Below are 27,765 nucleotides of genomic sequence, written 5' to 3'. Positions count from 1 at the left end.
ATAACCAGCCTTTCAAAGCACTTCATGGCTACATACATGAGTGCTACAGGTCGGTAGTCATTTCGGCAGGTAACTTTGGTGTTCTTGGCACAGGGACTATGGTGGTCTGCTTAAAGCATGTTGGTATTACAGACTCGGTCAGGGACAGGTTAAAAATGTCAGTGAAGACACTTGCCGGTTGGGCAGCACATGCTCGGAGTACATGTCCTGGTAATCCGTCTGGCCCTGAGGCCTGGTGGATGTTGTCCTGTTTAAAGGTCTTAGTCACATCGGCTACGGAGAGCATGATCACACAGTCGTCCGGAACAGCTGATGCTCTTATGCATGCATCAATGTTGCTAGCCTCGAAGCGAGCACAGAAGTAATTTAGCTTGTCTGGTAGGCTCGTGTCACTGGGCAGCTCGTGACTGTGCTTCCCTTTGTAGTCTGTAATAGTTTGCAAGCCCTGCCACATCCGAGCCGGTGTAGTACGATTCGATCTTAGTCCTGTATTGACCTTTGCCTGTTTTATGGTTCATCGGATGGGATAGCAGGATTTCTAATAAGCGTCCGGGTTTGAGTCCCGCTCCTTGAAAGCGGCAGCTCTACCCTTTAGCTCAGTGCGGATGTTGCCTGTGATCCATGGCTTCTGGTTGGGGTATGTACGTACGGTCCCTGTGGGGACGACGTCATCAATGTACTTATTGATGAAGCCAGTGTGGTGTGGTGCACTCCTCAAGCCATCGGAAGAATCCCAGAACATATTCCACTTCTTTACTGACCGAGTCGCTCATGCTTCCTGCTTTAGTTTTTGCTTGTAAGCAGGAATCAGGAGGATAGAATTATGGTCAGATTTTCCGCCTCTGGATGAGAGTTTTCCTGTTTGCTTATGACCTTACATAGCTCATTGAGTGCCGTCTTAGTGCTATATAATGTCATAGAGCACGACCGGTTGTGATAGATGCCGGGATCGAACCCGGGTCTGTAGTGACTCCTCTAGAACTGTGATGCAGTGCCTTAGACCGCTGCGCCACTCGGGAGGCCCTACTGTTCAAATTCTATTCACATTTATTTGATTTAGCTCTTTTTAAAGTAATTGACACTGTTTCTTGTACAAACTTCACTCTTATATCATTCCTCAGTTTCAATTCGCACCTCTTTCCTTCCGTTTGTCCAGGTGTGTGGCATGTGTGGTAACTACAACATGAACGCCAAAGACGACAACCTGAAGCCAGATGGAAACCCAGCCAAGGACGTGATAGAACTGGGCAACAGCTGGAAGTCCGAGGGAGACTCCGACCCAGGGTCAGTAACCTCTAACCCCTCACCTTTGACCTTGTACTTTAGGCCAGGAGGCTACCACTAAAGCTTTGTCTTGGTCAGATCATGTGTTACTGTACACCTGAGTGTCCCTGAAACACTGACACCTGTCTATCATTTATATTTTAGATACCTGGATCTTTAATAATATATAGCCTTTAAGGCAAGCCAATGTTCAAATAGACCAGGTACAAATAGGCCAGGAGTAAACCACTCTGTCTGTACAAGGCTTGCAAAAAAGATGTATAATGAAACATTCTAGCGACACTTAGTGGTGATTGATCATTAATCCTAATGGTCTGGCAGGAGGTAAAATTTTTGGGTACTCTCTCCCTCTTCTCCATCCCTCTATCTAATCCATCCCTCCCTCCATCCCTCCAGGTGCTCGCCAGATGAGCGTCCCAACATCCACCCTAACTGCACGGCAGAAGAAGAGAAGCAGTACGAGACCCTGTGTTCTTCTATCATCCTCAGCGACAAGTTCAAGCCCTGCCACTCTTTCCTGCCACCGGAGGCCTTCCTGGGGAACTGTGTGTACGACATGTGTGAATACGACGGCATGCAGGCCACGCTGTGTGATAACGTGGAAGCCTACGCACAGGCCTGTCAGTCAGCTGGGGTTACCGTCGACTGGAGAAACAACACATTCTGTCGTAAGTGATGGGGGGAGATGGGGGTAGGGGGGAGGGAGATGGAGAGGGTAGGGTGAAATGGAAGGTGAGAGTATTGGAGTTAGGATATAGGATGCTATATAAATGAATGAAAATGGAAGGAAATTAGTTGGCTTTGGAATTGAATTTGTAAAAGTAATACATGTGTAGGCCTATACTGTCGACCAATGATGCCGCAGTTCAGATGAAACGCATCCATAGAGCCAATGTTACTGTAACTGTTACTGTACTGTATAAAAAATATAGTATCTTTGATTATCGTCTAACCCCACCATCTCTCTTTCCCCCTCCAGCCCTGCCGTGTCCCCCCAATAGCCACTACTCTGACTGCACGCCTCCCTGCCCCCCCACCTGCTCCGACCTGTTCCCCATGTTCTGCCACCTTCCCCCCACCACCTGTGTCGAGGGGTGCCAGTGTGACGCGGGGTTCGTACTCAGCGACGGGAAGTGTGTCCCTCTGGCCAAGTGTGGATGTGTGGACTCCAATGGAGAGTACCATGATGTGAGTGCTTACTGTTTCATTGACCAATCATTGCCCGCTTACCCGCACTACTTTACCAGTCATACACCCCAACTAAACACCGAAAAGTTCCTTTCAACTTAAGGGGATTGTCAGATGGCAAACATATTTGTACCATAGCCTGCATGATATTCATTTATGAAACAAGTTTGGTTAGACAAGAATCCAAACTCCACCAGCCAGACACAGATTCAACACATCCTCTATAATACCATTCAAACAAGGTTTCTTCAGACATACTGTATAAACAGTCAGCCGTAATCCTAGCGTGTGTTCTGTGTGTGTGTGTGTTGCAGATGGGAGACTCGTGGGTGACTGACCACTGTGCTGACAAGTGTACCTGTAACCTGGGAGGCTCCATCACCTGTTCTGACTTTCAATGTAGGGATGATTCTGTCTGCACTCTGGACAAAAACGGAGACCTCTACTGCAAACCTGAGAGTAAGTCCCAACTCTTCTCTCAAAATATTCCCTGCAACTCTGCCCCCACTGCTATTTCTACCTAAAATATTAGGAGAAGGTTACTATTTGACAACTATACTTCCTCAATACAAACTTTTCTGTCTCTCTCTTTCTCTCTCTCCCCACCTTACTTCATCTCTCTTTCTCTGCCACTCCCCTCCCCTTTCCCCCTCTCCAGAATTCGACAGGTGCAATATCCACGGCGACCCCCACTACCGTACGTTTGATGGGTTCACCCACCACTTCCAGGGCCCCTACACCTACACCCTGACCGAGGGCCACTCCCTCCTCAGCTCACTGGCCTCCCTCCAGGTCAGAGGGAAGAACATCCGTCGCGGTGGCAGCAAGAAGATCTCCTACCTGGATGAGGTGTATGTCGATGTCTATGGAGTCAGCATCCGCTTCCTGCAGAAGAAAGTTGTACTGGTGAGTTAAATATAATATAATCCAACAATGCACGTTGCCTTGGCGACAGTAATCTAGCTCTAAAACCATGAGACTCTCCTCTCTGTTACCTTCCAGGTCAACTATGACAACACTATGAACAGTTATAACCTCTTGTGTCATCTCCATGAACAGTTATAACTTCTTATGTCCTCTCACTACCCGTGTAGGTGAACGGTGAGCGTGTGGCTCCTCCTCTCAGTCCTAGAGACGGCCTGACCATCACGATGAACTCTAAGAACGTCCAGCTGGTCACCGACTTTGGAATGACGGTCCGCTTCGATGGCAAAATCCACGGAGGTAAGACACACACACACACACACACACACACACACACACACACACACACACACACAGAGAGAGAGAGAGAGAGAGAGAGAGAGAGAGAGAGAGAGAGAGAGAGAGAGAGAGAGAGAGAGAGAGAGAGAGAGAGAGAGAGAGAGAGAGAGAGAGAGAGAGAGAGAGAGAGAGAGAGAGAGAGAGAGAGAGAGAGAGAGAGAGAGAGAGAGAGAGAGAGAGAGAGATATCACGTCCATAGGGCAGCAACAAAGAGTTTTCAGACATCAGATTGGCTAGGAGGAGAACAGAATGGTCTAGAAATTTAATTTACTAAATTATTTAATTAATAAAATGATTAAATATCTTATTAAAAAGAGCACTGCTTGTACTCATGCAATACTCTTTCTCCCTCCCTAACAGAGGTGATCCTACCCAGTACATACAAGAACAGGGTGAGAGGTCTGTGTGGGAACTACGACGGATCCTCCAAGAACGAGTACATGAAACCAGACGGAACTGTGACGCGGAAACTTGACGAGTTCGGCGAAAGCTGGAGAGTGACTGACAGACAGGGGGCGGAGCTAGTGACAGCAGACCTCCCCAAGATGGTGCACCTGCACAGGTGGGAAGGAATCACTCGATTTATATATAAAAACATTTAATTAATTTATTTATTTGTTGGTTCATTCATGATCTATTTATAAACACAACCGACTGAAAAATAGGTTTGTTGAGATGATCGAGTGTACATAACTAAATATGACTCTCCTTCCTTTCTTATTTTTCTCCTTCGCTCACCCTCTTCTTCGCCCTCTTCTTCGCCCTCTTCTTCAACCTCTTCTTCGCCCTCTTCTTCGCCCTCTTCTTTGCCCTCTTCTTCAACCTCTTCTCACCCTCTCCGTAGGCGTGATGTGGAGACAGACCCAGAGTCCGGCTTTGAGACAGCAGGTTGTACTGACGCTCAGCTGGCTGAGTTGAATGGTAACAAACAGTGCGGAGCCGTGTCCGACCCTACAGGACCATTCGCTGGCTGCCACGCCCACCTACTGCCCAACAGCTTCCAGGAGTGAGTAGAGACTGTGTGTGTGTGTGTGTGTGTGTGTGTGTGTGTGTGTGTGTGTGTGTGTGTGTGTGTGTGTGTGTGTGTGTGTGAGAGAGAGAGCGAAAGAGTGTTTCTGTGTGCTACAGGTGGGTACGTTTGATACTTTTCTCTCAACCCATAACTTGAATTTATATTCTACTTTATATGTTCATACAACAGTGTTCGGATCTGTGTGTAGGTCTGCACTATTCCCTCCACTCACTGTCTGTCGTGTGTGTGCGTTTTAGGGACTGTGTGTTTGACCTGTGTGCGGATCAGGAAACCGCCTCTCTGCGTTGTGACAGCTTTGAGGTGTACGCCCTGGCATGCCAGGAGGCCGGTGTCAAACTGGGCAAATGGAGACAACAGCTGGGCTGTGGTAAGACACACACACACACACACACACACACACACACACACACACACACACACACACACACACACACACACACACACACACACACACACACACACACACACACACACACACACACACAGAAACGTGTGCACACACACAAACACTCGCGGACACAAATGAGCACACACACAAGCACAAATACACGCACGCACACACACTAGACTACAGAGATCTTATTAAACACACATAAATGCACACATGCACCTTGTCACACACACATCAATGCACATGCACACTCCCAGACACACCAATGCATACGCAAACACACATGCACTAATGCACACACACTCCGGTATTACACACAAATTATTATATACACAGAAGTACACACACACACAATCTATCCGAAATACAACCAACATACATTCACTCACTGCTGTGTTCTTAATAAATGACTTTTTTTCCTCACTTGTAATCCCTAGCAAACTGATTCTGCCAAATCATTTTGGCAGTAATACTTATTTTCAACTGCCCTCCTCTCAACACCCCTTATGTGTTTGTTGCTAATCCTGTGTCCTCACTTTCTCCCTCTCTTCCCCCCTCCCTCTCTCTTCACTTCCTCCCCCTCTCTCCCTCTCTCCCTCCTCTTCTCCCCCCTAGTCCTGAGCTGTGTGGCCAACAGTACCTACTCTGAGTGTATGTCCCCTTGCCCTGCCTCCTGCGCTGACCTGGCCGCGCCTTCCGATTGTGACTTCACTGCCTGTGTTGAGGGGTGCCAGTGTGCCCCCGGTTTCGCCATGAGCACAGGCAGCTGTGTGCCCTATAGCGAGTGTGGCTGCAACTACCTGGATAGATACTACCCGGTGAGTTAATACAGCTGTTGCAGAACATGGTGTGGTGTGTATAACTCTGTCTCTTTCCTCGTACATGTCTCTCGCTCTACCCCATTTTGATCTCTCTCTCTCTCTCTCTCTCCCCATCCCGCCATTCCCTTCCTACCCAGCTCAAGGAGAAGTTTGTGACAGAGGACTGTGCCCTGTCGTGTGAATGTACGGCCTCGGGCGCCGTGTGCCAACCCAAGGGCTGTGCCGTCACACAAGTCTGTACCATTTTCGACTACGCACGTGACTGCTACAAAAGTGAGTGTGTGTGTGTGTCTTTGTGTGTGTCTACTGAAACATGCATTTGTGCCCCTAGTAGTTGCAATAAGAACAACTTCAGTGTGCAAAATGGACTGAAATGTCTTTGATAAAAAACGCACCCTCTCGCCCTCTCTTCTCAGTGAGTCCGTGTCTGTCTTACCCCTGTCTAAATGGCGGTACCTGCTCTGAGTCTAACACTACAGTTGACTCAATCACCTGCCAGTGTAAAGAGGGCTTCGAGGGCAGCCTGTGTGAGATCGAGAAGACCGAGACCAGCGGAGGCCTGGGTACGTGATTAACTGGAGCTAATACTATACCGTACTGTATGGGACTGTACTGTACTATACTAGTCTGTATGGGACTCATATGTATTGTACTGTACTGTATGGGACTGTACTGTATTGTACTGTATTATACTATACCGTACTGTATGGGACTGTACTGTACTATACTATTCTGTATGGGACTCATATGTATTGTACTGTACTATATGGGACTGTACTGTATTATACTGTACTGTATTGTATTATACTATACCGTACTGTATGGGACTGTACTGTACTATACTATTCTGTATGGGACTCATATGTATTGTACTGTACTATATGGGACTGTACTGTATTATACTGTACTGTATTGTATTATACTGTACTGTATGGGACTGTACTATACTGTACTGTACCCGGTAATCCTTGTTGGGACATAGCAGTTGTTAGAAATAGCATACAGGCATACCAGTGTTGTAACTGTCTCCTGCTTCGTCCCACAGATAAGAACACGATCATTCTCATCGCAGTCCTCGTGCCTCTGGGAGTCATCATCATAGCGCTGATCTGTGTGTTATGCTACAAATGCTGTCGAACGTCAGTACTGTACAACAACCACTAAAACACAGCCTGTTAATCGCAGAGCAAAATCTACTCTGACAACATGAAATAATCAAAGATCAAGTCGATCATGACAGCTTGCGTTATTATTCAGTGTACAAGACAGAAGAAGCTAACGTCACCTGTCAGTGCAGTATTTGTATTCCTATGTAAACGGATGCTAACTCTCTAAACCATTTTGTGTTCACAGGAACAAAAAAAACAAGTGTGATTCTGACAGCACAGATTCAAGTAAGTGCCTATCTCAATCTCACTTAAAACATATATCAACTTTTACTTTCACTTACATTATTTTTTTACCTACTTAGCTAATATTATACTAATATTATACTACTTAGCTAAAATTTTCCCAATAAAACCAGGCCAAGGATTTAGATGGGAAGGATATAGTAAACACTGAATTTGAACCAGTAGAACAAAGTTCCCTGTTCAGGTCAATGATGCCATAATGGGTGGACTCTAGACCATTTTAAATGAGTAAATTATTTTGAAGCAGACTATTGGCAGCCAGCTAAAGAGAAAAGCACAAGAAAAACACCTGTCACCTGTCACCCACCTATTCAGCTGATTTATTACAGAGGCAAGTGGACCTTGCCGTGCCATAATTCTATAACCTCAACCCTTACCTTAACCTCACTGATATAACACTAACCTTAACCTAACCCGTGTTCCTAAACATAAACTTAAACATAACCTTCATTCATTTCGACCCTTATGCCTAAACTTAAGTTTTTTGTAATTCTATGAAGCCATGATCAGGAGGGAAATTGTGAAATCAATGCTCATACTGTGAAAAATAAGTGCTTCGGTTCTTCCACTGGATTGCATGACAAGTAGTTCTGCCCTCCATCCTTCCCAACTAAACCCTTGATCACCTTGGTGACCTGGCCAGGAGAAGCTCCTGGACCTACCTAACAGTACCTGTCATAAAACAACAAATTCATGATAATAATAAACATTACACCTCTCTCTTTCTCTCTCTTTTTCCCTCTCTTTGTCCTTCTTCACTTTCTCTCTCTTTCTCCTTCTTTCCCTCCCTCGCTTATAATTATATGAATTTAATTTCTACTAGGCATCCAATACCGCATGCATCTTAAGGACAGCGACGTCGTGTACGAAAACCTGGACAATCAGCAGAAGAACGCAAGTGACATCATGACTCCCATGTAGATGGAGAGAAAGAAGAGTAGAGAACATAAGAGTTTCATATTTACTGGCAGATGAATGTACGGATATCACACACACACACACACACACACACACACACACACACACACACACACACACACACACACACACACACTCACTCACTCACTCACTCACTCACTCACTCACTCACTCACTCACTCACTCACTCACTCACTCACTCACCTACTCACTCACTCACTCACTCACTCACTCACTCACTCACTCACTCACTCACTCACTCACTCACAAACAATGCACACCAATTCAGAACAGTCCGTAACGTCAATGTTACATATTTGCCGCATTATTCTTTTTGGAATTTGTTAATATTATTGTCATTATATTATCTACTTTTATTAACTTATTAATGCTTTTGTTGTAATTTGAGAATGTATGAATTATGATCCAGGGAAAAGTGCAATTATAAAATGCCTCAAGTGCCTGAGATGTAATTTATTGAAGTGAATTAAATTGTTGCTGCAAGCTTAACATTACTTGTCATGTCAGTCTTGTGTATGCCTTACCTGTCCTACAGTAACACACCCGCGTCTGTCTTACCTGTCCTACAGTAACACACCCATGTTTGTCTTACCTGTCCTACAGTAACACACCCGCGCCTGTCTTACCTGTCCTACAGTAACACACCCGCGTCTGTCTTACCTGTCCTACAGTAACACACCCATGTTTGTCTTACCTGTCCTACAGTAACACACCCGCGTCTGTCTTACCTGTCCTACAGTAACACACCCGCGTCTGTCTTACCTGTCCTACAGTAACACACCCGTGTCTGTCTTACCTGTCCTACAGTAACACACCCGCGTCTGTCTTACCTGTCCTACAGTAACACACCCATGTTTGTCTTACCTGTCCTACAGTAACACACCCGCGTCTGTCTTACCTGTCCTACAGTAACACACCCGCGTCTGTCTTACCTGTCCTACAGTAACACACCCGCGTCTGTCTTACCTGTCCTACAGTAACACACCCGCGTCTGTCTTACCTGTCCTACAGTAACACACCCGTGTCTGTCTTACCTGTCCTACAGTAACACACCCGCGTCTGTCTTACCTGTCCTACAGTAATACACCTGTCTGTCTTACCTGTCCTACAGTAACACACCCGTGTTTGTCTTACCTGTCCTACAGTAACACACCTGTGTCTGTCTTACCTGTCCTACAGTAACACACCCGCGTCTGTCTTACCTGTCCTACAGTAACACACCTGTGTCTGTCTTACCTGTCCTACAGTAACACACCCGCGTCTGTCTTACCTGTCCTACAGTAACACACCCGCGTCTGTCTTACCTGTCCTACAGTAACACACCCGCGTCTGTCTTACCTGTCCTACAGTAATGCACCTGTGAAAGTGGTGTGCCACAAGGATGTTGTAGTACCCATTCAAATCCCATATTCTCTCCATTTCTCCCCCCTCTTCCGCTTTCCTTTTTCTTGGTCAGCAGACTTACGACGCGTAAAATACAAACTTCCCAATCGCTCCAACTGTATTTATTCACATTTCAAGAGTGCATCAAACGAGGAGTGACTCAAAAAAAAAAATCCCCAACACTTTTCCCTGACAGACGTTTGTATTCGAGGCATCTAAAATAAGGCCAGTGAGACTGCTAGCAAACAACGTGCCACAGAACATCTGTGACACAATCAACTGCATTTGTTGTTTGTGTGTCCAAAGAACCAAGGACAATACAATTATAATCAATTCAAGTGCTTAACAACAATGACTGTTAAAAATAAGTCACTAATATACATAAACAATCATATTGTGAGCTACTTTGGTCCAAGTAGTAATATAATACATTGTTTTAAAATCACAGAGGAAAGGAATGGAAATGTTTGTGACCAAACTTTTGTTCATCAAGTGTTCGGGAACAATGAAAATTGAGTTGGAATGGTTTTGTTTTTCAGTTAAATTCCAGGCTGAAGGAAATCAAACATCTAAACAACATGAAACATCAGAAACTAAATCACACACATCCTCTGCACACACAGTCTTGGGTACATCTATTTCTTGACTTCATGTAAAGATATAGAGATAAAAACGTCTAAATTAAATAAAGAATACACAAGCAAGTACTTTGTGTCCAGGGAAAACAAGGCATAATAAGCCCCGTTTATACCTGGTGTTAACATGGGTCCTTTGTCCTGATCTTGTCTACATTCTATATGTGCACACATTTCCAGAAATGTGTCTACACATGGTATTAACATGTGTCTGTTATCCATCCAATGTGTTTGCATTGTGACCAGATTTCCTGATCCCTTCCTTTATGCAAATTATTTCACTACTCTTTCAAAATAAGATGTATTTATTTATTGTAAGACACATGTTGATGTAATCAGTCAATGGTGCCAGCTGTCAATGATTTTAACGGGTGGAATAATGTTCTAAAATGGTTTCTCTGTCCAGATCTGTCTACACTTGTAAGATATAAAGACACAATGCGTGCCTGACTATCTCCGGAGGTGGGCAGGATGATCTGATTACAATCAGATCACAATGTGTCTTTTGATTGTCAACACCTGTCTAAAAATGTGGGCACAATCAACATGTGGAAAAGATCAGGACAAAGGATGCATGTTAGAGCCAGGTATAAACCGGGCTTTTGACACACGGTAAAAAAATAAATAATTATCTGATCGTTTGAAATGTCCCCAACCTCACATTGTAATTTACATCAGGGATAAAGACCCATTGGTCATTCCCATTGGCAATTGAACCAGGAAATAAAATAATGTTTGAGACAAACATACAAAAAAGTTACAACAAATGCTTCAGGGTCACAAACATACACACACATACACACACACACACACACTTATGTATGCACACACACTTGCACACACACACACCATTGTTCAATGTTCTCAACACAAATGTAAACAGTTGAAAACGTAGCTACAGTGACGGACGTTACGACTTCTAAATAATCCACTATTCTGGATTGTTACCCAGGACTAAATCCCTAATAATAAGGTAAGGTGTGAATGAATGGCATAACAATCAACAGGCTCAACCAGTGTAATCAAAGTTTTAACAGTGGTGAACAACAGTGTAAGGCCGTATCCCAAATGGCACCCTATTCCCTATTTAGTCCACTACTTTTGACCAGGGTCCCTAAGTAGTGCACTTTATAGGGAGTAGAGCGAACAGCAGTATAACAAGGGAAAGGCAAATGATGTGAAAGGATTGTTCCCTATCATGGAGTGTGGACTATGAAGTGTGTGTTACGGAGTATGCCCTTCTATGTACAATATGTGTACTCTGGAGTGTACTAAGGAGTGTGTATAAGCAATTTTAAGACTATTAAGCAGCAGAAAATGCTGCTAAAAACATCTCTGGTAGAATACTTATTAACTACTAAATACAGTGTAGAGACTGTGTGGCTCCAAGCCACTAAAATACAACCCATTCTAATAAGAGTGAACCCGATGACACTATCCACGGGTGAAACAGATCTAGCCTGGTCCCAGATCTGTCTGTGCTGTCTTGCCAATTCCTATCGTGACATTGACCATAGGAGCAAACAGATCTGAGACCAGGCTAGAGTTATTCCACTGGTCTCCTGCTGCTTTTTTTTAATCACAAGTTTGACATCCATCACATGAGATAAGTTTATCTATCAGTGTGTAAACTAAGAAAATCATTTTTTTCAGTAACAAAATCCAGTTTTTCAATAATAATATCCAGTTTTTCACTAACAAAATCCAGTTTTTCACTAACATAATCCAGTTTTTCACTAACAAAATACAGTTTTTCACTAACATAATCCAGTTTTTCACTAACAAAATTAACATCCAAGTATTACATTACATATACTGTGTTAAATGTATACCAGTGTATAACAATATGTATTAACAAGGTATTGGCTATTAACATAACCCTGTACGGTAAACACAGTAATCTTCAGTGAAAAAGTTCCCAAAATGTTTCTACAAATAGTCTGGTTCTGTCTTCACCCTGTTCAAAACCTTAACAATTATTTACACATTAAATTACAGCATTACACAAGGAATAAAACAAGGAATGAAATGGAATGTTGACATTACAGTGACATAAAAACTTCAAATGTTGTTGAGATAAAAATGTGAAATGGTGTTGTTGAAAGTAACATCTCCAGTGTCTTCAAATGACGTGGCTCACGTACAGTCAATCATTCAGTGTCTGACAGATTCTCTATCTGTCTGTCTGGTAAATCATTGTTCATGCCTGCCTTGTAGGATGTAGGAAATGTTCAGCATGAGAGATGTCTCTCTCTCTCTCTCCCTTTTTCTATCTATGTCTCCCTTCTTCCTCCCTTCCTTCACTCCCTCCCCATCTTCACGGTCTCATTGTTTCTACCTGGCTCAAGCACTCCCCTCTCTTCCTCCACCTCTCCCAGTCTCTCGCCTTGTCTCTCAGTCTCTTCCAGGTTCCAGCACCAGTACCTTACACTCTCTCTTGGCGATCTTGTCCAGTGAGAGGACCGGCTGATCGGGGGGGAGGTAGAGGGGTCGACCCACTGGGGATCCCACTGGAGGAGTGATGGCCCTGCGCTCCATCACACTGCCCGTCCTAGGACACACACACATAGAGACGCAAGTACAAAAGAGACATACGCGCACACACAAAATGGGGATTAGGAGAGAGGTCAGAGAGTCAGAATGAGGTCAAGGAGTCACTGCCAGAATTTAGGGATTACAGGGAATGGCAATTAATCCATTTGAATCCCACTTTATATCACAACAAAATTTGGAAAAGTCAAGGGGTGTGAATACCTTCTGAAGGCACTGTATATACACTACAAAAGTATGTGGACACCTGCTTGTCAAACATCTCATTCTAAAATCATGGGCATTCATATGGAGTTGGTCCCCCCTTTGTCGCTATAACAGCCTCCACTCTTCTGGGAAGGCTTTCCACTAGATGTTGGAACATTGATGTGGGGACTTGCTTCCATTCAGCCACAAGAGCATAAGTGAGGTCGGGTACTGACATTGAGCGACTAGGACTGGCTCGCAGTCTGCGTTCCAATTCATCCCAAAGGTGTCCGATGGGGTTGAGGTCAGGGCTCTGTGCAGGCTAGCCAAGTTCTTCCACACAGATTTCGACAAACCATTTCTGTATGGACCTCAATTGTGCACGTGGGCATTGTCATGCTGAAACAGGAAAGGGCCTTCCCCAAAATGGTGCCACAAAGTTGGAAGCACAGAATCGTCTAGAATGTCATTGTATGCTGTAGTGTTAAGTTTTCCCTTCACTGGAACGAAAGGGCCTAGCCTGAACCATGAAAAACAGCCCCAGACCATTATTCCTCCTCCACCAAACGTCACTGTTGGCACTATACATTGGGGCAGCTAGTGTTCTCCTAGCATCCACCAAACCCAGATTTGTCCGTCAGACTGCCAGATGGTGAAGCGTGATTCATCACTCCAGAGAACGTGTTTCCACTGCTCCAGAGTCCAATGGCGGCGAGCTTTACACCACTCCAGCTGACGCTTGGCATTGCACATGGTGATCTTAGGCTTGAGCGTGGCTGCAAGGCCATGGAAACCCATTTAATGAAAGCTCCCGACGAACAGTTCTTGTGCTGACGTTGTTTCCAGAGGCAGTATGAAACTTGGTAGTCAGTGTTGCAACCGAGGAAAGACAACTTTTATGCGCTACACGCTTCAGCACTCCCATTCTGTGAGTTTGTGTGGCCTACCACTTCGCGGCTGAGCCATTGTTGCTCCTAGTACACACAGTTGACCGGGGCAGCTCTAGCAGGGCAGAAATCTGACGAACTGACTTGTTGGAAAGGTGGCATCCTATAACGGTGCCACGTTGAAAGTCACTGAGCTCTTCAGTACGGACCATTCTACTGCCAATGTTTGTCTATGAAGACTGCATGGACGTGTGCTCAATCTTAAACACCTGTCAGCAACGGGTGTGGCTGAAATAGCCGAATCCACTAATTTGAAGGGGTTTCCACATTCCTTTGGCCATGTTGTGTATGTGTCTGTGAGTTACATGAGTGTATCTCCTACCTCATAAGATGCGACCGTGATGGCTGTTGGTGAGAGAAGGACTGTGATCTTCCCAGACTCTGTCTGTCCAGCAGGTCTCTGACTGCAGGGCTGGAGGGAGAGTTCTTCCTGGACAGGGACAGAGACATGGGCCTGGCCTCAGCAGGGGGGTTGGAACAGGACGCTGTGAACTGAAGCTTCAGCTTCATGTGCTGGCTTAACTGCAGAAGAGGAGAGGGGGGCATGTGGAGTGAGTAATGTTTGGTATGCTAAATCGGAGAAACAGGCGCACACTCTCTCTGGTACCTCGAAGAGTCCTGCCTTGAGTATCTGGAAGCCGACAGTAAAGGAGAGGGTTGATCCTTTCCGACACTGGCCCAGGTTGTTAAGGGGGGAATGACATACCACAGAACTGACAGAGGGGTCCTCCTGACGACCACGACCTGGGGGGAGGTTAGAGGGGAGGAAGGGGGTGACATTGACGGAAAGGGAGAGTGGGAGAGGCTGGTGTTTAGTTTACCCAAGGAGAGAGCATTATAATATAGCCTAAAGTGATTATGTTCCTCTGGTATGTAGTTAGTTAGTTAGCTAGTTTGGGGCTTTGTTATAAATCATAACTGGACATTAGACAGAATTCCCAACCCTCATCTACTGCCACTCTCTCTCTCTCTGTCTCAGGTTTGTGGGTGTACTATTTTTTGATTTAGTGGATTATTAAATAATTTTGACAAAATTATTGCAATATCGGTTTCAGGAGGCAACATTCAATTGGGTACAGTCATATCTAACTGACAGGAAACAGTCCACCTATATCAATGGGTCGTTTTCTTCCCCTCATGCTTTAAACTGTGGAATACCGCAGGGCAGTTGCCTTGGACCACTTCTTTACTTAATATATACCAATGACCTTCCTTATGCCTTATCTGAAACTCAAGCTACTATATTTGCAGATGATAATACAATTTATACAGCAAGATAATCGGTTCAACAGGTACAGCAAGCTCTACAAGTAGATCTGGGAAATATCAGGGAGTGGGTTTGCCGGAACAAACTTATTTTGAACGCCAAGAAAACCAGGGTTATGTTGGTCTGTTCCACCAGGAAAAGGCCCGCACAACATGGGATGCAATTAAGTATGGGGGAAGTACAAATTGACAAAGTGGCAGAAACCAAACTACTAGGGGTGCAGCTAGACAACTGCTTATCATGGTTGTCTCCAATAACTCATCTGGTCTGGAGACATGCATCCTCAAGTGAAATTAGGAGGATGAAGGTTACACAGAACAAAGCAGCAAGGATTGTTTTAAGGTAGAGATATGATTATTCTGTTGTAGTCATGCACAATGCTCTTGGGTGGTAATTCATCAACAAGATAATTTTAAAAAACATTGCTTATTTTATTTCACAATGTACACCATTTAAAATGGCCAAACTCCATTTACAACAGTATTCAGCTGGTAAGAGACAGGCTTTCAGTAAACACTAGGACTAGATTGTCCACCATCTACGTGTTATCCAGAAAGAAAAGAGAAATAGGCAAAATAACATTTCGATTCAGAGTAATAAAGATATTGAATAATTTATCTGAGCAAACCAGAAACCTTTCAATATACAAATTCAAATAATACTTTAGAACCATTTAAATATAAAACTTTGGAAGGTTGTGCAGGACTATGGTAGATCAAGGAATCAATCTATCTTTTCAGACTGTATTTATCTGGTCAATATGTCAGTGTAATATGTCTGTTGTTTGTAACAGTGTGTTATATGTGAAAATGTGATTGCATTATGAATTGTGTTTTAATGTTTAAGGACTCTTGGAAGATTAGTCCAAATGAGGACTAAAAGAGACTCTGATAAAAATCAAATAAATCTCTCTCTCTGTCCCTCTCGCTCTCTGCTCTCTCTATCTCTCTCTGCTCTTTCTATCTCTCTCTAAGGCATTTCTACTACTAACCCGGAAGTGATTTAAAAAAATAAAATAAAAAAATCTGTGTTTCCTGGCCCGTCTTTCTTCCATTTAAAGGGGTATCAACCAGATTCCTTTTCCAATTGCTTCCTCAGGCTGTGACCAGGCTTTAGACATAGTTTCAGGCTTTTATTTTAAAAAATGAGCGCGATTTTTCAAAACTACTCTGGTGTCCTCTTAATTAGTTCCTGCGTGCGAAAGGGGTAGCTCTCCATTTTCTTTCTCTCTTTTATTGAATAGGTTACGGTCCGGTTGAAATATTATCGATTATGTTTGTTAAAAACAACCTGAGGATTGATTATAAAAAACATTTGACATGTTTCTACGAACATTACGGATACTTTTTGGAATTTCCGTCGAACGGAACGAGGCTTTGGTTTTCTGAACATAACGCGCAACCCAAATGGCGTTTTTTTGTTATAAAAGTAATATTTATCGAACAAAAAGAACATTTGTTGTGTAACTGGGAGTCTCATGAGTGCAAACATCCGAAGATTATCAAAGGTAAGTGATTCATTTTATTGCTTTTCTGACTTTCGTGACCATGCTAATTTGGGGCTAGCTGTTGTAGCATTGATTGATACACTCACAAAAGCTTGGATTGCTTTCGCTGCAAAGCATATTTTCAAAATCTGACACGATAGGTGGATTAACAACAAGCTAAGCTGTGTTTTGGTATATTTCACTTGTGATTGCATGATTATAAATATTGTTAGTTTTGCGCCCTGCAATTCAGTGGTTGTTGAGGAAAATGATCCCGCTAAAGGGATCCGTAGCGCAGAGAAGTTAAATAAAATCCACCTGTGTGCAATCTAAGTGTCACATGATCTCAGTATATTTACACCTGTTCTGAAAGGCCCCAGAGTCTGCAACACCACTAAGCAAGGGGCACCACCAAGCAAGTGGCACCATGAAGACCAAGGAGCTCTCCAAACAGATCAGGGACAAAGTTGTGGAGAAGTACAGATCAGGGTTGGGTTATAAAAAATATCTGAAACTTTGAACATCCCAAATAGCACCATTAAATCAATTATTAAAACATTTAAAGAATATGGCACCACAACAAACCTGCCAAGATAGGGCCGCCCTCCAAAACTCATGGACCAGGCAAGGAGTGCATTAATCAGAGGCAACAAAGAGACCAGCTCCACAGTGCAGATTGGAGTATCTGTCCATAGGACCACTTTAAAACATACACTCCACAGAGCTGGGCTTTACGGAAGAGTGGCCAAAAAAAAAACATTGTTTAAAGAAAGAAATAAGCAAACACGTTTGGTGTTCGCCAAAAAGCATGTGGGAGACTCCCCAAACATATGGAAGAAGCTACTCTGGTCAGATGAGACTAAAATTGAGCTTTTTGACCATCATGTCTGGCGCAAACCCAACACCTCTCATCACCCTGAGAACACCATCTCCACAGTGAAGCATGGTGGTGGCAGCATCATGCTGTGGGGATGTTTTTCATCGGCAGGGACTGGGAAACTGGTCAGAATTGAAGGAATGATGGATGGTGCTAAATACATGGAAATTCTTGAGGGAAACCTGTTTCAGTCTAACAGAGATTTGAGACTGGGACGGAGGTTCACCATCCAGCAGGACAATGACCCTAAGCATACTGCTGAAGCAACACTCGAGTGGTTTAAGGGGAAACATTTAAATGTCTTGAAATGGCCTAGTCAAAGCCCAAACCTCAATCCAATTGAGAATCTGTAGTATGACTTAAAGATTGCTGTACACCAGCGGAACACATCTAACTTGAAGGACCTGGAGCAGTTTAGCCTTGAAGAATGGGCAAAAATCCCAGTGGCTAGATGTGCCAAGCTTAAGGAGACATACCACAAGAGAATTGCATCTGTAATTGCTGCAAAAGGTGGCTCTACAAAGTAGACTTTGGGGGGGGGGGGGGGGGTGAAAAGTTATGCACGCTAAAGTTTTTATTTTATTTTGTCTTATTTCTTGTTTGTTTCACAATAAAAAATATTTTGCATCTTCAAAGTGGTAAGCATGTTGTGTAAATCAAATGATACAAACCCTCCAAAAATCAATTTTAATTCCAGGTTGTAAGGCAACAAAATAGGAAAAATGCCAAGGTGGTGAAAACTTTTGCAAGCCACTGTATTTATTAGTTCAGTGTGTATGATCCTCTCCCTGGACTATCTCTCACTCTCTCCCGGTCTCTTTCTAACGGACCCTTTGTCATTACCCTCTGTCATTCTTTTTCTATCCCTCTCTTCCACTCTTTCTCTTGCTTGATCACACTTTTTTTTGTGTAAAAATTATTAATCTTCTCCGTTTTCTACATCTCCCTCCCTCTCACCTCATCTCCCTCCATAATCATTCCATTCCATCTCTTCTCCTCTCCCTCTCCTCTCCCATCCCCTCACCTTCGGGCGTCCAGACCAGTCTTACAGCCAGGAAGTCTTGCAGGTTGTTTAGTAGGGTGTATTTGACCCGGAAGTGCTCCTGAGGCTGCACAGCACTGGGACAGGAAGCTGTCATAACCAGCCGGGGTTGGTCCAGTCTCACGCTGGGCAGCTGGTAGTGGGTGGAGATGTACCTGGAGAAGGGAAGTTAAGTAGCAGAGTAATAATGGGGTAGGTATATTTGGACAGTTAGTCAACAGAGAGTAGTTATTATGGGATAGTTCCAACTAGATCCATGTATTTAAAGAGTTGACCCCATAGAATTAGGAATTAGAATACTATTAACTTTCTTATGATGGGATAAAGGTCAGCCATCTTGGTAAGGGAGTTGGTCAACCATGACAAGCCAGTGCTGTGATAAGATACTGTGTACAATATTGCATTTTAAGAATGTATCTGCATTGTATGTTTGTTAGCTAGCTAGCCAGTCAGTTTTAGAGGAATGATTCTATACATTTTTCAGATTAACTGCCAATATGCCAACATTCCATTCAAACAATGTAGTTAATCCACAGCCATACACTGGCTGAAATCAGTTGATGAAAGTACATAGACAAGTTGTAAATGCACCAAGTACTGATATTGTATCATATAATAGCACTCACAGCTTTCCAAGAAAACAAAAATTGATACATTTATGGTCTTACTTATATTTTAGAGGCTATTTATACAGAAGATGTATGCAAATTCCATATAAACTGGATTTATAATTATATGACAATATTTTAGGTTAACAATACTTATATTACACAATTTCTTATATATCATATGCCTTAATTTTCCTGGATAAGTAAAATCAGGACTATGCCTCTACTGTCACGACTTCCGCCGAAGTCGGTCCCTCTCCTTGTTCGGGCGGCGTTCGGCGGTCGACGTCACCGGTCTTCTAGCCATCGCCACTCCACCTTTCATTTTCCATTTGTTTTGTCTTGTTTTCCCGCACACCTGGTTCACATTCCCTCATCAGACGAAATGTATATTACCCTCTGTTTCCCCTATGTCTGTGTGTGGAATTGTTCTTTGTGTGGGGTGTTACGCTATAGGCTGGCTTGCGCTAGGTTTGTTTGTTTTGTTTAATCCGGTTCATGTTACCGTGGTTGTGCTTTGTGCTGCCTCGCCTGTGCCTTTGGGCCAGGGTGTATATTAAAGTTCTCCTGTTATCACCCATCTCTGCTCTCCTGCGCCTGACTTCCGGGCAACGAGTCACTCACCCCGTTACATCTACTGAAATTAATTTCAATTCGAGTAGTTTTTGGATTTCTCACTGACCAACATGGCTGCCATTTTCACCCCATTCTGGAACTTTTAGGATTTATGACATGGCCCCTCTAGTAATTTAATAGGTCGTTATCAATAAAACGTTACAATACAGCAGTGTTGCCAACTTAGCGACTTTGTTGCTATATTTAGCAAGTATTCAGACCCCTCTAGCAACACATTTTCAAAAAATCGACTAGCGACAAATCTAGCGACTTTTTCTGGTGTTATTGGAGACTTTCGGAGACTCTGACGTGAAAGCACATATCATTCTTACTCTTCTCAACGAGCAGCGGTTGCTGCCGTGGCCCCCACCCCCGTCCCAAAGCACTCACAGGCAGCCCAGTCCTCGCGCAACAGTCCCTCCCAGCTGCAGTCAGAGCAGGAGATGTTCACCCCTCCGCGTCCATACTGCAAATGAATCGAGCATGCGGGAAGCCGCCGCTGGCTGATGTAAATGGGGCGGGATGTAAATGTAAAATGTTCTTTGTCTAAAATAAATCACTGCATTTGACTCACACAGCCTCAGTCACTGTCACGTTCCTGACCTATTTCTGTTAGTTTGTTGTATGTGTTAGTTGGTCAGGACGTGAGTTTGGGTGGGCATTCTATGTTTTCTGTTTCTATGTTGGTTTATGGGTTGCCTGGTATGGCTCTTAATTAGAGGCAGGTGTTTGGCGTTCCTCTAATTAAGAGTCATATTTAGGTAGGTTGTTTTCACAGTGTTCGTGGTGGGTGGTTGTCTCCTGTGTCAGTGTTTGTCGCACCATACGGGACTGTTTCGGTTTGTTTGTTCATCGTCATTTTATGTGTAGGCTATTTTCCCTGTTCGTGCGTTATTCGTGTTATGTGAGTCCGTCGTCCAGGTCTGTCTACACCGTTTGTTGTTTTGTTAGTTTATTAGTCAAGTTCGTGTTTTTTCCGTATTGTTTAATAAATCATGTCTTCAAACTCTGCTGCATTTTGGTTCCATCACTACTCCTCCGTTTCGGTTGAAGAGGAGGAGGACCGCCGTAACAGAACCACCCACCGATCCAGAACCAAGCGGCGTGAGTTCGAGCAGGATTATACACAGGACTACTGGACTTGGGAGGATGAGCTGGATGGAAAAGGTCCTTGGGCTCAACCAGGGGAATATCGCCGCCCCAAAGCTGAGCTGGAGGCAGCGAAAGCAGAGAGGTGGTGGTATGAGGAGGCAGCAAGGAGACGTGGCTGGAAGCCCGAGAGGAGACCCCAAAAATTTCTTGGGGGGGGGGGGGGGGGGGCTAAGAGGTAGTGGGCCGAGGGCAGGTAGGAGACCTGCGCCCACTTCCCAGGCTTACCGTGGAGAGCGGGAGTACGGGCAGACGCCGTGTTACGCAGTAGAGCGCACGGTGTCTCCTGTACGAGTGCATAGCCCAGTGCGGGTTATTCCACCTCCCCGCACTGGTAGGGCTAGATTGGGCATTGAGCCAGGTGTCATGAGGCCAGCTCAACGCGTCTGGTCTCCAGTGCGTCTCCTCGGGCCGGCTTACATGGCACCAGCCTTATGCATGGTGTCCCCGGTTCGCCTACATAGCCCGGTGCGGGTTATTCCACCTCCCCGCACTGGTCGGGCGACGGGGAGCATTCAACCAGGTAAGGTTGGGCAGGCTCGGTGCTCAAGGGAGCCAGTACGCCTGCACGGTCCGGTATTTCCGGCACTACCTCCCCGCCCCAGCCCAGTACCACCAGTGCCTACACTACGCACCAGGCTTCCAGTGCGTTTTCAGAGCCCTGTTCCTCCTCCACGCACTCTCCCTATGGTGCGTGTCTCCAGCCCAGTGCCTCCAGTTCTGGCACCGCGCACTAAGCCACATGTGCGTCTCCTAAGTCCTGTGCACACTGTTGTTTCACCCCGCACTCGTCCTGAGGTGCGTGCCCTCAGTCCGGTACCACGCACCAGGCATATAGTGCGCTTCGAGAGGTCAGTGTGCCCTGTCCCTGCTCCCCGCACTAGGCTTGAAGTGCGTTTCCCCAGTCAGGTGCCTCCAGTTCCGGCACCACGCACCAAGCCTACAGTGCGTCTCAGCCGGCCAGAGTCTGCCGTCTGCCCAACGGCGCATGAACTGCCTGTCTGCCATGAGCCTGCAAAGCTGCCCGTCTGCCATGAGCCTACAGAGCCTTCCGCCAGACAGGAGCAGCTAAAGCCTTCCGCCAGACAGGAGCAGTCTGAGCCATCCGTCTCCGCAGCGCCATCTGAGCCATCCGTCTCCCCAGCGCCGTCTGAGCCATCCGTCTCCCCAGCGCCGTCTGAGCCATCCGTCTGTCCCGAGCCATTAGAGCCGCCCGTCTGTCCCGAGCCGTCAGAGCCGATAGTCAGTCAGGAGCCGCTAGAGCCAATCGTCAGTCAGGTTCTGCCAGAGCCGCCAACCAGACAGGATCTGCCAGAGCCGCCAACCAGACAGGATCTGCCAGAGCCGCCAACCAGACAGGATCTGCCAGAGCCGCCAACCAGACAGGATCTGCCAGAGCCGTCAGCGAGCCATGAGCGTCCAGAGCCGTCAGCCAGCCATGAGCGTCCAGAGCCGTCAGCCAGCCATGAGCGTCCAGAGCCGTCAGCCAGCCATGAGCGTCCAGAGCCGTCAGCCAGCCATGAGCGTCCAGAGCCGTCAGCCAGCCATGAGCGTCCAGAGCCGTCAGCCAGTCATGAGCTGTCCCTCAGCCCAGAGCGGCTATTTATTCAGAACTGCCCCTCAGTCCAGAGCTGTCTCTCTGTCCGGAGCTGCCTTTCAGTCCGGAGTTGCCCCTCTATCCTGAGCTACCTCTCTATCCTGAGCTACCTCTCTATCCTGATCTATCCCTCTGTCCTGAGCTATCCCTCTGTCCTGAGCTATCCCTCTGTCCCGGTGCTGCCCCTGGTGTCGATGTTACCAAAAGGATTTAGTGGGGGTAAGATGAGGGTGGTCATTCATAGGGGGAGATGTAAGCTGGGATTGACTATGGTGGGGTGGGGACCTCGCCCGGAGCCTGAGCCACCACCGTGGTCAGATGCCCACCCAGACCCTCCCCTAGACTTTGTGCTGGTGCGCCTGGAGTTCGCACCTTATGGGGGGGGTTATGTCACGTTCCTGACCTATTTCTGTTAGTTTGTTGTATGTGTTAGTTGGTCAGGACGTGAGTTTGGGTGGGCATTCTATGTTTTCTGTTTCTATGTTGGTTTATGGGTTGCCTGGTATGGCTCTTAATTAGAGGCAGGTGTTTGGCGTTCCTCTAATTAAGAGTCATATTTAGGTAGGTTGTTTTCACAGTGTTCGTGGTGGGTGGTTGTCTCCTGTGTCAGTGTTTGTCGCACCATACGGGACTGTTTCGGTTTGTTTGTTCATCGTCATTTTATGTGTAGGCTATTTTCCCTGTTCGTGCGTTATTCGTGTTATGTGAGTCCGTCGTCCAGGTCTGTCTACACCGTTTGTTGTTTTGTTAGTTTATTAGTCAAGTTCGTGTTTTTCCGTATTGTTTAATAAATCATGTCTTCAAACTCCGCTGCATTTTGGTTCCATCACTACTCCTCCGTTTCGGTTGAAGAGGAGGAGGACCGCCGTAACAGTCACTTACTCACCTTGTCCACTGTATGTGTGCCTCTCTGTGACATAAGCTAAACATCTAGCTGGCTAGCTCATCATGTCTCAGTCTAAACTGTACACTCAAAAATACAGAAAGGAGTGGGAATCAAACCCTGAATTAAAAGGCTGGTTGAAGCCGTTTATTGGAGATGATACACGGTCATACTGCCTGTTTTGTAAGGCTCATTTCTACGCCAAACTTAGTGATGTAAAAAAACACATGACAACTCAAAAACATACTCAAAAAGCAAAGCCTTATAACAGTTCCAGCCAAAACAAGCTGCCATTTATGGTTAAAAAAATTTGCTCTGCAAAAAAAGCTGAGGCCACCATGGCATTAGCTATCACTGAACACTGTTCCATGCTGGCATGTGATCACATTGGAGAAGCATTTAGAGCTGCTTTCTCAGACTCCACTGCTGCTACCCACTTCAAAATGCACCGAAATGATTAATGGTGTTCTAGCACCATACTTTCTGAAAAAGTTGGTCGCAGATGTGGGTGACCAGCATTTCAGCCTCCTCCTCAATGAGTCCACGGATGTAAGTGTTTCTAAGTACCTGGGGGTTGTGATAAGGTACTTTAGTTACACCAAGCAGACAATTGTATCAACATTTCTGGGGCTTGTTGAGTTGGAGGGAGGAGATGCCAAATCTATAGCCCGTGCTGTTGTGGCTTTCCTCGAGAAGTGTTGTCTTAAAAAAGAGAAACTCCTAGGGATAGGGACTGACAATTGCCTCTGTTATGATGGGGATTAACAATGGGGTCCATAAAGTGCTGAAGGGGGAGTATGGCCTCAAATATCTGGTTCTTATTCGCTGTGTGTGCCACTATCTGCAGCTTGCTGTAAGTCATGCTTCCAATTACACCATCCCCCATAGTGTGGAGTACTTGGTACGAGAGACTTATAACTGGTTTTCAAAAGCGCAGGGAGGCCTAAAAGGCCATATATGAGACCATCAACTGTGGGGAGAAACCTGCCACACGTTGGCTCTCCATTGAACCCGCGGTTTCACGCATTTTGGACCAGTGGGAGGAGCTTAGGCTGCATTTCGCAGTCACCAAGTCCAGTGAACACTGCTACATGGCTGAGGTTTTATACTCCATGTACAGTGATCCTCAAAACATATTGTATCTGACTTTTTTGACGTCAGTGCTGGGTGAGGTACAGTTGGCCATCAAGGCTTTTGAGGGAGAGCAAGTAGATCCTATTAAGCTACTTGACAGCTTGGTTAGCCTGATCAAGTCTATGAGCAGCAGGGTGCTGAATCCACTGGCAAATGTTGATGTACTCAAAGGGCCAATAGATGGATACATCAGTCCCAAACCGTGCCTTGGTTACCTTTTTGAGTCAAAGGCAGCTGAGCTCCACATTGCGCCTGAGGATGAAAACAATGTCCGAAAGCAGTGTGTAGCCTTCACCATCTCCCTCACTCATGAGTTGAGGGTGAGACTGCCGGACAACATTGAAGCATTGCAGTACATGTCAGTTTTCAATGTGGAGGAAACTCTAAAGCACAATAAGAGCCCTGGAGAAATAGAAAAACTAGCCAAGCTCCTTGGCTGCTCCCCTGCAGAGATAGACAAGATTGTCCAGCAATGGCGTGCCATCCATCTTAGTAAATGGAATGAGACAAAAAACACACTGGGCTTCTGGAGTGAGATTGGGAAGTTCAGGGATGCAGCTGATATCAACCCGTTTCAAGAACTCGCAATGGCTGCTGTGTCTGTGTTGTCCTTGCCACACTTGAATGCTGACGTCGAGAGAGTATTCAGCCAGATGAGTGTGGTAAAAAGCAAACTTAGAAATTGGATGTCCCTGCAGACCCTTAACTCCATCCCGTACATTCGATATGGACTGAAGCTGTCTGGTAAGGCTTGCTATGAGCACCAGCTGCCTGATAATGTTTTGCAGCTTTTTGGCACATCAGCTGCTTACTCATTTAAGTCAGCTCCCTCAGTTGCTGAACCTGCCATAGAGAGCCTTGACCAAAATGACAATGACTCACTCTTCCATGAGCCAGCACAGCCTGTGTGTGTGTGGAGGGGGGTCTCGGGGGAAAAAACAATTAACCTGAATTAGGGCCAGACTAGTTACCATAATTTTCTCACATTGCCATTGACAGATTTTTCTATTGTCTCTTTTTGGTCCATTTAGATTGTTAACCTGTCTAGCCCTGGGGTTCCGCTAGCGGAACTCCTCCCACATTCCACTGAAAGGCAGAGCGCGAAATTAAAAAAATATTTTTGAGAAATATTTAACTTTCACACATTAACAAGTCCAATACAGCAAATGAAAGATAAACATCTTGTGAATCCAGTCAACATGTCCGATTTTTAAAATGTTTTACACACGAAAACACCACGTATATTTATGTTAGCTCACCACCAAATACAAAAAAGCACAGACATTTCTTTCACAGCACAGGTAGCTTGCACAAAACCAACCAAACCAACCAAGAACCAACCAAACTAACCAAGAAACAACTTCATCAGATGACAGTCTTATAACATGTTATACAATAAATCTATGTTTTGTTCGAAAAATGTGCATATTTGAGGTATAAATCATAGTTTTACATTGCAGCTATCATCACAGCTACCATCAGAAATAGCACCGAAGCAGCCAGAGTAATTATAGAGACCAACGTGAAATACCTAAATACTCATCATAAAACATTTATGAAAAATACATGGTGTACAGCAAATGAAAGACAAACATCTTGTGAATCCAGCCAATATTTCAGATTTTTTAAGTGTTTTACAGCGAAAACACAATATAGCATTATATTAGCTTACTACAATAGCCAACCACACAACAGCATTGATTCAAGGCAACAGTAGCGATAGCGACAAAACCAGCAAAATATATTAATTATTTCACTAACCTTCATAAACTTCATCAGATGACAGTCCTATAACATCATATTACACAATACATATATGGTTTGTTCGAAAATGTGCATATTTTGAGCTGAAATCCGTGGTTATACATTGTGAAAATGTAGCAACTATTTTCCAGAATCTCCGGATATATTTCTGACACTCACCTATTCTGACCAAATAACTAATCATAAACGTTACTAAAAAATACTTGTTGTACAGCAAATGATAGATACACTAGTTCTTAATGCAATCGCCGTGTTAGAATTCTAAAAATAACTTTAGTACGACATGCAGCTTACGTTATAGCGAGAGAGCGCCCAAAATCTGGGCGGAAACTAATAGTAAACATTTTCGACAGAAATATGAAATAACATCATAAATGGGTCCTACTTTTGTTGAGCTTCCATCAGAATCTTGCACAAGGGGTCCTTTGTCCAGAACAATCGTTGTTTGGTTTTAGAATGTCCTTTTTCCCTCTCGAGTTAGCAAGCAAAACTTGCCAAGTGGCGCGAAGCTGTCCATCGTGAACAAACGCAGAGAATGAACACGCCAAAACTCCTGAAAAATGTTCAATAATCTGATAAAACTATATTGAAAAAACATACTTTACGATGATATTGTCACATTTATCAAATAAAATCAAAGCCGGAGATATTAGCCGTCTATAAGGAAAGCTTTGTGTCCATCCCGCGTCTTCCTGAACAAAGGAAATTGGGGTCCTGTCATTCCAAGACCTCTCTTTTGACTATAGATATACCTAGGATCCCCATTTCACCTCTCACTGCCTATTGACATCTAGTGGAAGGCGTATGAAGTGCATGTATAGTCATAAATTTCAAGCAAATTGAAAGGGAGGCCCTGGAACAGAGCCTCGATTTCAGATTTTTCACTTTCTGACAGGAAGTTTGCTGCAAAATGAGTTCTGTTTTACTCACAGGTATAATTCAAACGGTTTTAGAAACTTGAGAGTGTTTTCTATCCAATAGTAATAATAATATGCATATTGTACGAGCAAGAATAGAGTACGAGGCCGTTTAAATTGGGCACAATTTTTCCCCAAAGTGAAAATAGTGCCCTCTATCCTCAACAGGTTTTAATGTAGATTGTATACAAAAAAATGTAAAAAATGTTATGGTTAAAAATGTTCATGTTTTACTGTGACTTGTTGTAGGCTCCTAAGTGGACCATAAGGTTAAATACCAAACCAAATTAAGAAAACTAAACAGAAATACAAAAAAAATACAAAAAATAATAAAAAACTAAGTAACTTCGCCAGAGTGTCTCTTTTGGGTCACTTTTCCCGGTCCCAAGCCCGG

At 44.6% G+C, this 27,765-nt stretch overlaps 2 protein-coding genes across 2 annotated transcripts in view; one reads left to right on the top strand and one right to left on the bottom strand.

The window, feature by feature from the left end:
• Positions 1–8,820, top strand: part of zanl (zonadhesin, like) — a 35,743-nt gene extending 26,923 nt beyond the window's left edge. The window contains exons 38-52 of the mRNA XM_055938464.1: positions 1,157–1,284; positions 1,681–1,952; positions 2,264–2,472; positions 2,787–2,931; positions 3,131–3,378; positions 3,567–3,696; positions 4,096–4,297; positions 4,580–4,741; positions 5,005–5,135; positions 5,775–5,977; positions 6,118–6,253; positions 6,397–6,543; positions 7,026–7,119; positions 7,334–7,374; positions 8,216–8,820. Of these exons, the coding sequence (XP_055794439.1) occupies positions 1,157–1,284; positions 1,681–1,952; positions 2,264–2,472; positions 2,787–2,931; positions 3,131–3,378; positions 3,567–3,696; positions 4,096–4,297; positions 4,580–4,741; positions 5,005–5,135; positions 5,775–5,977; positions 6,118–6,253; positions 6,397–6,543; positions 7,026–7,119; positions 7,334–7,374; positions 8,216–8,313 (2,346 nt within the window). The 3' untranslated portion in view covers positions 8,314–8,820. The remainder of the gene's footprint in view (positions 1–1,156; positions 1,285–1,680; positions 1,953–2,263; positions 2,473–2,786; positions 2,932–3,130; positions 3,379–3,566; positions 3,697–4,095; positions 4,298–4,579; positions 4,742–5,004; positions 5,136–5,774; positions 5,978–6,117; positions 6,254–6,396; positions 6,544–7,025; positions 7,120–7,333; positions 7,375–8,215) is intronic.
• Positions 8,821–9,814: 994 nt separating this feature from the next.
• trappc14 (trafficking protein particle complex subunit 14) overlaps positions 9,815–27,765 on the bottom strand; it is a 28,737-nt gene continuing 10,786 nt past the window's right edge. Inside the window, exons 8-11 of the mRNA XM_055938463.1 lie at positions 18,687–18,859; positions 14,640–14,776; positions 14,355–14,554; positions 9,815–12,900 (exon numbers count right to left, since the gene is read on the bottom strand). Of these exons, the coding sequence (XP_055794438.1) occupies positions 12,744–12,900; positions 14,355–14,554; positions 14,640–14,776; positions 18,687–18,859 (667 nt within the window). The 3' untranslated portion in view covers positions 9,815–12,743. The remainder of the gene's footprint in view (positions 12,901–14,354; positions 14,555–14,639; positions 14,777–18,686; positions 18,860–27,765) is intronic.

This window comes from Salvelinus fontinalis, chromosome 11, assembly GCF_029448725.1.
Source record: "Salvelinus fontinalis isolate EN_2023a chromosome 11, ASM2944872v1, whole genome shotgun sequence".
In the NCBI taxonomy this organism is placed as follows: Eukaryota; Metazoa; Chordata; class Actinopteri; order Salmoniformes; family Salmonidae; genus Salvelinus; species Salvelinus fontinalis.
Note: the sequence above shows the minus strand (reverse complement) of the source record. Positions and strands in the feature narration are given on the sequence as shown.